The following is an 11,755-nucleotide window of genomic DNA, read 5'->3' on the forward strand; positions in this document are numbered from 1 at the left end:
GCGTCTAAAAATGGGATCATTTCTCTACTTAAAATGTGAGCGACATTGTAGCTACCTTTACCACCAACTTATTTTCTTGTCTCATTTTGGTTAATATTCCCATCGACCCTCCAATCTCTAGGCGTAGTTTGACCAATCTTTTATACGCGGCTCAAACCAAAAAGGCCTTCATATTTGTTTTATAATGCCGCTGTATATGTATATGTTCTTGTTTTTGAAACAGCCAGACTTTCTTTACAAAACAAATATGCTGGCTAATTATCATGTTCCACAAAAAAAGATCCATTCACTTTTCTCGGTAGATTCCCATTTCATAAACTCATAAACGCACAATCATTAAAGATCATGGTACCAATCCTTCAGAGAAAAAGTGGAGGCCCTAACAGTTTTGAAGGGGTGAGGATTTGATTTTCTACTTTTGTGCCGACGTTTCGGCGGGCCGGATGAAACTACGTCGCGGGCCGGTTCTGGCCCGCGGGCCGTACTTTGGGCATCACTGGTTTAGTTTAATACTTATAATAAGCGCGGGGCCTATGAAAGCGCGGGGCCCACTGCGACCGCATAGGCTGCAGAGGCCTAAGGCCGGCCCTGTATGCATGCATATGATACATTATCAAACTTAATAATCTTAATGATTTTGAGGACATGTAGGTCTAGAAATGTCCATCATATGATATAGAAATGACCGGGCCGATTATGACACCCAGCCCGTCTCTGTTTGTGATACATTATTCGACAAAACAATACACGTTGACCAAAGTCAGCCTTAACATGAGAGTCGAAAAGAGGAACGCAAAAAACATGGCTGTTCACGTCTAACATGACGTCACACCTTTATAGAAATACTGAATTTCGTGGGCACCAGCTGGGAAGTTGTATTTCTCAACATTTTACAATATCAAATGTTACATTTGCCACTCAAATGGTCAGATAAGATGTTTTGGGAAGCGTCAGAAGCTCCTTAAGAGTTGTCCGGGGCGAATCCCTTGCGTCAAGCGTGTTTCTACATTTCTGAGCTTCAGAAATTCTTTCTCTTGGCGTCTACAACTCATTATTTTTCTCTCATAATTAAGAAGATTACTAGTCAAATAGAATTAAATTAACTCTTTCTCTCCGAACTGACGATACCAGCGTTGATGGCAGCAGAATGTGGTAAAAAATTTACGGAGAGAAAGAGTTAAGAAGGATTGGGACATGCTGATACTAAACTATAGAGACATTCGTGGTAATCATTTTTATTTCTAAAAGTTGCATTTCTAAAAGTTGCATTTCTAAAAGTTGCATTTCTAAAAGTTGCATTTCTAAAAGTTGCATTTCTAAAAGTTGCATTTCTAAAAGTTGCATTTCGTAAATGTGCGTTTTTTCGACTTGAGTGTCACCCCCCTGGTGGGTGTCACCCGGTGCGGCCCGCACCCCCCCTCCCCCGCATGACGCCACTGCGTCAATGGACTATATTTCTGAACGTAAAAATTATATACGTATTAGACGCTAATAGCCCAAAAGAAATTACGAAAGTTATATAATATAAAACCACAGACCTATAGTATATATAGGTATTTGATTTATATTTATGATAAGGTAAGTGCTGTTTAACTATTAATTATAATAAGGCTTGTCTTCGAGTCCGAAGATTAATCAGAAATGCAGTATTTTCCGTGGATACGCAGTCCCAGCTGTGACCTATATCTTGCCACACTGTTTTACAAGTAAGTACGAACGAGTTTTTGTACCGCTCTGTCCTTGTCTTGGTTGACAGTAGTTGCCTACTTCGCGACCACTTGCAGTTATGATGGAGCGGGTGGCTGTTGTCTTCCAATATTTTTTCCTATTTATCTTAGACATTTTTTGTTCAGAAAGTTCATTTTAATATGGTAATACACACCAAGTGTTAGAATTTAGAAAAACTAAGGTTCGTTTCTTGTGTAACGTTATTAGTTAACACACACACCGTATTACATCTCTTTTTTGGTATAGATATAGCCTGTATGAATGCGTTGGTAATGTTATAGTAGATCTAGAGCTACTTATTATAAATGACAATAGTAGATTTATGTTAAAAATTAAGTGGAGTGGATCTGTTGTTCTAGAATTTTAGAATCTACATTTTTTTTTCTGCATCTCGTACAGCATAGCAGACAAACTTACAAACGCCGTGAATTCGCAACAGGATCAGGCTCTCCGTATACCGTAGGCGTAGTAATGTCACCACATGGGCACATGTGATTCGTGAAACATTTAAATAAATAGTAAACACTGCACTCATAATTAACCTCTGGAATCGATGACATTGTCATTAAGTAGACTCTATATCTAGATCTACATTTCAGATCAAATCTAGATTAGATTACTAATTTCTCTTCCTTATCGGAAGATTTCGTTTTGTGGATGGATTTACTTTCAGATTGTCATCAGATTGTTGTGTCTTGGGATAGGATAACTACTATTCAGTTGTAAATAACGTTTTTTGGATATCTTTGGCTGAGTGGCAAAAACTGCTTGGCTTTGTGTAAAGGGGATTCTAGTTTAAATCCCGACATGAGCTGAGTTGTGTTTGATGAGCGCCTAAAGGCAGCAAGGAAACCTTCGCCCAGACACCCCTTCACGCTTCACCCCACATGTCCAAAAACAAAAATTACATTATAACACACTGAACACGCTATCAGTTGCAGCGCATGACGGAAGCTCGCAACCAATAAAGGAGATTCAAAAACAAAAGATCTAGATATAAATTTCCATTTTACTTCAGTTACTCGTAAGGAAGGCGATGAAAAAAAAAAAGAATAACTGAAAGAAATCTCATTATGCATTTATTTTTTTTATTTCAATCATTGATATTAATATTTAAATCTTCACCAGCTCATTAGAGTACTTTTTCGCAGACATAATTCTTTGACTTGGAACAGGAATCGTCGTCGAACTTCCAATAAGACCACGAAAGATCAACACAATCTTGGTTGTCATCGTTATCCGGGTTATCTAAAAATCACAACCCAAAAACACAATAACTGAATACGTTGTCAACAAATCATCCGAATAGATAATTTTTGTTTAATCAAGAAAATTATAAATAGGTAAATTAAAAAAAAATTAAAGCACATCCATAGACATATATTTATTTATGTCTATGAGCACATCCTATTTCCGCCATTTTGTTAACATTTTAATCGTAGAAGACATTTCCTTAATTGTTCCTATCATACTTTAAAGAAGATTAAGATTAGGTCAAGGCACTGGCGGATCCAGGGGGGGGGGGCGGTAGGGGCGATCGCCCCCCCCACTCGGCCGACCCTCCCCCGAAGAGGGGGGGGGGCGGACGAATTTTAGTATAGAATTCACACAATTTGTATACGAATTCATTACTTATGTTAATAATATATACTAATTATTTATATTTCAACCTATTTTTAGATTATTTCGCCCCCCCCCTTTCTAGTATGTTGGCCGATTTGGTGGGGTCGGGAGGGGACGATGGTATCAATCCCGCCCCCCCCCCCCCCATAAACTTTCGAGTGGGGGGGGCGGTCCAATTTCTTTGTAGAAATCACAGCTTGCTAACAGAATCAATTAAATAACTATGTGATTAAAACTTGTTATTGATATTTTAACTGATCTTTGTATTATGTCGTTCCCTGTTTGCCAATTTATCTCTACTGCCCTTCCCACCTAAACCTTTTGAGGGGGGGGGCGGTCCTACTTTAATGGAGAAATCATAGTTTGTGAACAAAATTAGTTGAATTAATATATAGATTTATATTATGTCGCTCGCTTCTTGTATCTTGGCCGTTTCGGTGAGGTTGGGGGAGGGGGAAATTGCATGTACTGCCCTCCCCACTCTAGCCCTCTGAGTGGGGGGGGGGGGGGCGGTCCTATTTTTATGGAGAATCATAGTTTGTGAACAAAATTAGTTGAATATCTATATAATATAAACTACATATTGATATGTAAACTCATTGTATATTATGTCGTACCACACTCTAATCTCAAATTTTGTCATTAGTAAAATTTAAATGAAAAAGGGTTGTACCAGGTGCAATCGCCATTTCCCCATCGGACAAACCAATACTTTTTCTTTTTGTATTACAGTTAGGAAATTACAAAACAAAAACATCTGTCACTATATAATTTATATATACTATAAATTAAATTCTTATATCGAGTCGCCACACCCATATTCTTTAATGCCAAATGCAATCTTTAGCAGAAATTAATCGTTTTCACTCTACCGCCCCTCCCATTTCCAGACAGAGTTTATGTAATTTCACATGAATTTATCATAACTATTTTAAGAAAGACTTTGCATTCAAAAAATTAGAATTCAAACGAAATTTTTCAGTATAAGAGTCACGATTGAGATGAGTTCTAAACTCAAATCATTTTTTCATAGTCGCCTTTTTCTAAACTTTACTCAATCTGATATTTTTCTAGTTAAATAAATTTGGGACTAAAACTCACAATTTATACTTTGATTTTATTGAATATTATTTATTGAAGAATTTTTTTTTCGGCGGAGATCCTCAAAGCCAAAATCTAAATATGTGGGGTATCTTATCTTTTCAAGGAACAAATCGGATTTTTTGCAATGTATTAATGGCCTATAAATTCATATTAGAATATTTTTCAAGTACAACATTATTCAAAAAGTCCTTTTTTAATAGTATGAATAATGAGTTTTAGGTCAGGAGAATACGTTTCTTCTGTGAAGTATACAAGAAAACTCTTTTGGCGGCGGGGCTTCGCCCCGAACTCCATTGATGAATAATGAGCTGTAGATGTCAGGAGAATGCGTTACTGCAATGAAGAATGCAACAAAACGCTTTTGGCGGCGGGGCTTCGCCCCGAACTCCATTGATAAATAATTAGATGTAGATGTCAGGAGAATGCGTTTCTACAGTGAAGAATGCAAGAAAACGCTTTTGGCGGAGGGGCTTCGCCCCGAACTCCATTGATGAATAATGAGCTGTAAATGTAAGGAGAATACTTTTCTGCAGTGAAAAAAGCAAGAAAAGATCTTTTGTCGCCCCGAACCCCACTAGGGAACCTTATAGCACTGCCTCAGTTGTTTTGTTTTTCACCAAAGGTTGAGAAATGCTTCTTTTTAAAAATTCTCATATATATATATATATATATATACGCACGTTTTTGCATAGGGTTAGGGTTTACTGGGCATTAGGGTTAGGGTTTGGAAAAAAATCGCGCCCCCCCCCCCTCAAAAGTTCTGGATCCGCCAGTGGGTCAAGGTCAGGTCTGCTCTGTTCCAGCTAGAATGACGTTACGTTACTGGTTATGATTCAAATATGTCTTTAGAAATAAACACATCATAAAGTCTCACACCTTCATGTAGATTATACATTTTAAAAGATTCATTTTATGCACAGTCTGCAAATGAAAAGTAAAAAAGTTTCCCTTTCAGAACTTGCGGTCTATAGGGCGGTTGGCGTTAAGATCATTTGTTTCTTTGGCCAACGTTTAACAAGCAGGGAGTCACGTGGCCAGCACAACGACAAACTGTCTTTACTTTCCCCAACAAAAGTCAGGTGTATATTGGAGTTGGGAAGACACATGGGTGCCCTAAAAATCCAGAATTTTAAAATCCGTCTCAGAACCCCAGGTTATCCACTAAGCCACCGCGCCCTTTTCTGGAAATATGGCCTACTAGTTTATGGGACTCGTTAGTCTGAAAGATTTTTAACTTTCTAGTAAAAAAAACACAACAATATTCCAAAAAAGTTTGTGTTATCACATAAACAAAACAAACTTAGGCGGCCCCATACGTCTACGCCCATGTGTCCAAATCGCAGGTAGACAGGTTTTTAACATTTTTAGCACGAATATCGGAAGCTATGCACTGAAATATATCTTATTCCATTTGCTAGGACTAATTCATACAAGTGCTCCTTCTTCCCTAGTGTCATTAGAGCATGGAATGGGTTGCCTGAATCAACCAGAAAAACCAACGACTTAGCAGATTTTACGTCATTGATTAACATGCATGGATACTCTTAGCACGTATTTAGCTTCTCTTTTGGAGTAACGTCTGTAATAAGATAAGATAATGACCCATTTTAAACGACAACTACATTTTTTAATGCTAGATTAATCTAGATTTAGATTGAATTGATAACAACATAAAATCATATCATGCCTCTAATACGCTTTGCCTTAAAATTATGAAGAGTTCATTGTTTAATAAATTGTTTTCGAATTATTAATCTCATCTGTTATATAATTACCAAATACCACTGACTGATTGATTGACTGATTCATGTAGGCCTATGTATCAAGAAATCTCAGCATTTGAGTATGCATAGTTAGAGAGTAAGGCTAGCTAGTTCTTCTAGTTTAGAGTTTAGACTAACTGAAAGGAGAATTATTTTTATTTAACTCTTTCTCTCCGTAGTTATTTTTCTCGTTCCGATAGAATTATTCATTTTGCTCATTTGTATTTCACGCTCCTGTTATGATAAATGTTCAATACCTTTTTTGTTTGTTATTTAAAAAATTGTTATATTTGGTATCAAATTATATGGGAATACATGCTCGCATTACATAACACAAATTAAAGTTTAAAAATGAACTTAGTTTAATGGGATCAAATCAAAGTTGGCATCGTCAATTAGGATAGAAAGAGTTAAATGTCGGAAATGAAGAGAACGATTCTATTGCTCTTGGAAATGAACTATTGTCAATCACCGTAAATGTAGCTTAGAAATCAGATATTGCTTAAGAATACAGATATTGCTTAAGAATACAGATATTGCTTAAGAATACATATATTGCTTAAGAATACAGATATGGCTTAAGAATACAAATATTGCTTAAGAATACAGATATTGCTTAAGAATACAGATATGGCTTAAGAATACAAATATTGCTTAAGAATACAGATATTGCTTAAGAATACAGATATTGCTTAAGAATACAGATATTGCTTAAGAATACAGATATTGCTTAGAAATCAGATATTGCTTAAGAATACAGATATTGCTTAAGAATACAGATATTGCTTAAGAATACAGATATTGCTTAGTAATCAGATATTGCTTAAGAATACAGATATTGCTTAAGAATACAGATATTGCATAGAAATCAGATATTGCTTAAGAATACAGATATTGCTTAAGAATACAGATATTGCTTAAGAATACAGATATTGCTTAAGAATACATATATTGCTTAAGAATACAGATATTGCTTAAGAAATCAGATATTGCTTAAGAATACAGATATTGCTTAAGAAATCAGATATTGCTTAAGAATACAGATATTGCTTAAGAAATCAGATATTGCTTAAGAAATCAGATATTGCTTAAGAAATCAGATATTGCTTATTAATATGTAACTGAAGAAAATGTTTGCACAATATCTCTTAACCCATAAACGTTCATCACACAGATGAAGTTGATATTCAAAATACCAATTATGGTATTCATTACCGTTACTAAAATAAAGTGGGTGATATTCGTGTTTGTAAAGGATTGTCCCATCATGCCACACAAAGGTGCCCTCTTTTTGTATATCATCTAGTCCTATCCAAATGTCTCTTGCCCAAATGCTCAACTGACTTATCAGAAATGCCATTTTGTCAGCACCTTTGAAGACTGCAAGTCTCGCTCCTCTAGCTGCAATTCAAAAAAATGTTTAAGTAAAAAAAAGTTGTCAAGAAATGTAATATGTTTAAAGTGCCTCGTATGATACATAGCAAAATTCGTATGCTCAAAAATGTATCGCTCGTTAAAGTATCAATATTACATGAAGATCGATGTCTATTTGTTTTGTAAGCTTTTGTAGAACCTGATATGTATATACACTTTAATTTCGAAAACGACTCTAACGATTTTCTTTAAAATTTCACGATATGTGTATATTAATGAGAAAAAAAAAATCTCAAATCTATGACCACATCGAGTTAGACATTATTTCGGTTTGAAAATGTTTCATTATCGAAAAGTTTGGCTAGAATGTTTTATGAATAAAAAATTTTCCAAATGACGTCAGAGGAAAAAAACTTGACACTGCTTACGTCACTCGGCCTACAGCAAGAAAGGGGGAAAAAACTGGGCACCATTTAAGTCACTGGCTTACAGCATTTCACTAAAATATTTCTTTGCAAACATGAACAAGTTTTAATGAATCAATTAGGCCTAATTAAATTAGCGCACCATCTTATTGTAGGCTGAATTAGCTTTATCAATAAAGTAAAAGCTTCCTACAAGGCTCAAGGGGAAACAATTTATAAAGCACTTAAAACACAATATCATACAACGGCACATTTCCATCCTGCCTTTAGGCGCTCAACAAACATAACTCGGCTCGAGACCATTTGGAAAGTAGCCAAGGGACTCTTGTCACTCAGCCAGACATCACTGGCCGTATACCTTACGTCACACATCACTAGCCGGTAACTCAAAAACGATTAAAAATGAACATGTATAAGATGTTATAAAAATTTCTCTTTATAGAGCATAAATGGTATAGCTAGAACATGAGAGTCTCTAGGATGAAAATGTCTCCGTATAGAGCATAAATAGTATAGCTAGAACATGAGAATCTCTAGGATGTGATCAAATTCTCAAACAAACCTTCACAATCTGCTTTGGCATCTGCAAATGTCTTGGGGATGACTGACCAAAAGCAACACATTTTACCACCTGTAAAAGTCATTTCTCCGAAAGCTGGATTCTTACTGCAAGAAACTCTCTTTAAATTCTTATTTAGCCTTTCATTACTCCATCGGGCGACTTGTCCATGAACTAGTAAAGAAAGTTTTTTTTTTTTTTAAATTGCTCATTCTGAGACTAAGACAGCTCATTGGTTCCAATTCCTACATAACATAAAATATTTTTAAAAGACAACACCTTCTTTATAGGGCAATTATTTTTGCCTAAGAGGGCTTTAACTCTTTCCCTCCTGTCGTTGATTTGACCTCATTAGCGTTTAATTTTATAAACTTTATTTCGTGTTATATAAAAAGAGCATGCATTCCCCTTTAATTTTCTACCTAATAAAACATTTTCTAACAACAAACGACAAAAAAACTATTGAAACTTAATCATAACAGGTTAGTGAAATAGTATTGAGCAAAATGAAGAAATCCGTCGAAGCGTGGACAAAAAAATTAAAAGGGACATCAGCATTGGTGCCGAAAAGATGACAAGTATCAGTAGCTTTAAATATCTTGGAGGTAGAATTACACAGTTAACAGCAGCACTTGCAAAACTAAAATCTGGACCGACAAAGGCATAGCCCCACGACACTAAATTCAGACTGAAGCGCTCCCTGGTCACGGCCACATTATTATATGCATGCCAATCTTGGACGCTGACTGCATATCTCGAGAAGAGACTCCCTAGAAATGCTACAGAAAGATCCTTGGTGTCACTTACAAAGACCGCATCATGAATGAAGAGATAAGAAACATGAATTGGATCCCATGATGACCTGCCAACCACTGTCAACTCAAAACCAATGGCAAATCACAAGGTCCTCAGGGCCCGCACAGACCCTCCTTCAGGGGACTGTACCAGGAAGAATAAGCGATGGGAAGACAACATCAAAGAATGGACAGGCCTGTCATTGAATGAAATACTATCCAAGGCAGATGTCAGAGAGGAATGGAGAAAGGCGGTTGACAGTTCTTGTATGGTGCCACAACATACTAAGGAATAGATGAATGTGATTCAAAACACAAAGATAAAGGCACATTCCTCGTCCCATATGCTAGGACAAATTTGTACAAATACTTCTTCTTCCCTAATGCTTTTAGAGAATGGAATGGGTTGCCTGAGCTAGCCAGGAAAACCAGTGACTTGGCAGAACTTAAGTCATTGGTTAATTTGCATGACTAAATGCATGACGCGTAGGACGTAATCATCTTCTTTTTTGAAGTAACGTCTGTATTATATAAGATAAGATAAGATAAGATGTCCCGGGTTCGAATCATGGTGAAAACTGAGAATTTTATCTTCGAGATATTTGGTCGCCTCTGAGTCCAACCAGCTCTAATGGGTACATGACGTTAGTTGCGAAAAGTAAAGGCAGTTGGTCGTTGTGCTGAACACATGACACCCTCGTTAACCGAGAGCCACAGAAACAGATGCAATCATCTGCCCTAAAGATCGCAAAGTCAGAAAGGGGAACTTTACTTTTTTAATCGATTAATGGTTTTAAATAGAAAAGGGAGTTAAGCCTTTCAGTATTGTGATATATGATTTTGCGGTGCTTCCCCTTAGATCTGCATTGTGTTTTGTTTTAAATTACTATTGCGTTTCTTTAAAATATTTTGCTTGCTTGTATTTTAATTTAATTAAAGCGTTCACTAACATTAATCTGGAACTTTCGCAGATGCTCCTTTGCCAACAGTGTGTCTTTGAGAGTTTCTTAAAACCATTTCGCAAGGCAGCCGACTTATGAAGGAATTAGGCTATGCTATGTACTCAATTTAAATGCTATGTAGAATGTAACTAGAACTTTGAACGTACCCATGATAACAAACAAGATGACCAGCAAGACGATGTGTACACTACTAGCAGGTCTCATGTCTTCTGTAGATGAATCTCTAAGAATGTATCGGTAATGGATTTTTTAAAGCGTATAGCGTTGAGATGGAGCAATATGTCTTCCTTGGTTGCTATAGACTCACTATAGAGGACAGAATGCGTGTAGGCCTATTAGGGGCGTTGCTCGCCGCAAAAGGGGAGATTAATGCTAATGCCCTATATGTCAGACATACCAGATTTTCTAAAAATAAAATGCCAAACATGTAGTAAATTTTTTAAAAATTAATGGTGAGGAGAGATTTGCAGATATTTATTGTTTTTTTTTTTTTTAATGCTTATTTTAATCTGCCTGAAAAAAAAAAAAAGCTCAAATCTACTTACTCGTTTGATAGCGATGTTAATCGGTTTAATCTGAAAACGAGACAATGAATGGTTTGGCGCAACAGCTGTGGTAGTATCACAAGACATTTTTACATTTTTTTTATTCCTATGTTCTTACACTCGTAAGAGCCCCTCTTTTTTTTTTCTTTGAAATTTCAATAAATGAGCCACGTTTTAATGATCCGCCTTTTCAACTTTTCAGCCCGTAAATTTCTGTATTTATTACAATGAAATTTAACTACCCGCTCTCTCTCTCTCTCTCTCTCTCTCTCTCTCTCTCTCTCTCTTGAACTCCATTTTGTATTGTTTTTATACTGCATACAGTAATTTTTCCGACATAGACTTCTGACTTAATTTGAAAAAACACGCTTTATAACGCGCCCCCAGTGGCGTACCTCGGGTGGGAGGAAGGGTTCCGAATTAAAAAATTCCACGGGCCCCCCACTTGAGGGAGGATGAGTGTTTGGAATTTGTTTTTTCATTGAATATGACGTTATTCTCTCATGTCATGATGTCGAATGTCAAAATGCAGGGTCCGCTAAAGAGGTCCAGCCCTCCCGGGCCTCCAAATACTTAGCTTCGCCCTTGACACCTACTCGCATACATGCTTTAGACCCATGAATTCTAGTTTCATTTTTATTCTCCCCTTCTCTCCCCCCCCCCAACCAATTCATCCACAATAAAAAAGCTACTTCTACTTGCAATCTAACTTTTCTTTGGCTTCTTAATTCAATGTTTATAATGTTTCTTTTTCACCGTGACCCCCTCTCCTACACACACATACAACCGCTTTCACATTTTTGGGTCCATTTTTATTATTACAATGACAACCTTTTACTTTGTTTTAGTATCCTCCGATATAGATCCACCCTTTATAG

The 11,755-nt window shown here is 36.5% G+C and overlaps 1 protein-coding gene across 2 annotated transcripts; it reads right to left on the minus strand.

Moving 5' to 3' along the window:
• Positions 1 to 2,817: 2,817 nt before the first annotated feature.
• On the minus strand, positions 2,818 to 10,934 carry LOC129925167 (CD209 antigen-like). 2 transcript variants are annotated; one of them, XM_056023855.1, is made up of 4 exons: positions 10,878 to 10,934; positions 8,580 to 8,750; positions 7,434 to 7,619; positions 2,818 to 2,976 (listed from the first exon to the last, which is right to left on the minus strand). In XM_056023855.1, exons 2-4 carry the CDS (start codon positions 8,659 to 8,661, stop codon positions 2,861 to 2,863), a joined length of 384 nt encoding a protein of 127 aa, XP_055879830.1. In that variant the 5' UTR covers positions 8,662 to 8,750; positions 10,878 to 10,934; the 3' UTR covers positions 2,818 to 2,860. The 2 variants fall into 2 exon arrangements, with proteins under 2 accessions (XP_055879830.1, XP_055879829.1); XM_056023854.1 differs by lacking the exon at positions 10,878 to 10,934 and adding an exon at positions 10,479 to 10,680.
• Between the last annotated feature and the right edge of the window lie 821 nt (positions 10,935 to 11,755).

The sequence above is a fragment of the Biomphalaria glabrata genome, chromosome 3 (assembly GCF_947242115.1).
Source record: "Biomphalaria glabrata chromosome 3, xgBioGlab47.1, whole genome shotgun sequence".
NCBI classification, from domain to species: domain Eukaryota; kingdom Metazoa; phylum Mollusca; class Gastropoda; family Planorbidae; genus Biomphalaria; species Biomphalaria glabrata.

What these genes read in the sequence shown, in the direction of transcription:
- LOC129925167 (XM_056023854.1), bottom strand. Translation starts at nt 10,536, where the DNA reads ATGAGACCTGCTAGTAGTGTACACATCGTCTTGCTGGTCATCTTGTTT. An exon ending in CATCTTGTTTGTTATCATGG is followed by an intron (nt 8,751 to 10,478) that starts GTACGTTCAAAG and finishes TTTCTTTACTAG; the next exon opens with TTCATGGACAAGTCGCCCGA. An exon ending in CCCACTTTATTTTAGTAACG is followed by an intron (nt 2,977 to 7,433) that starts GTAATGAATACC and finishes TGTGATTTTTAG; the next exon opens with ATAACCCGGATAACGATGAC.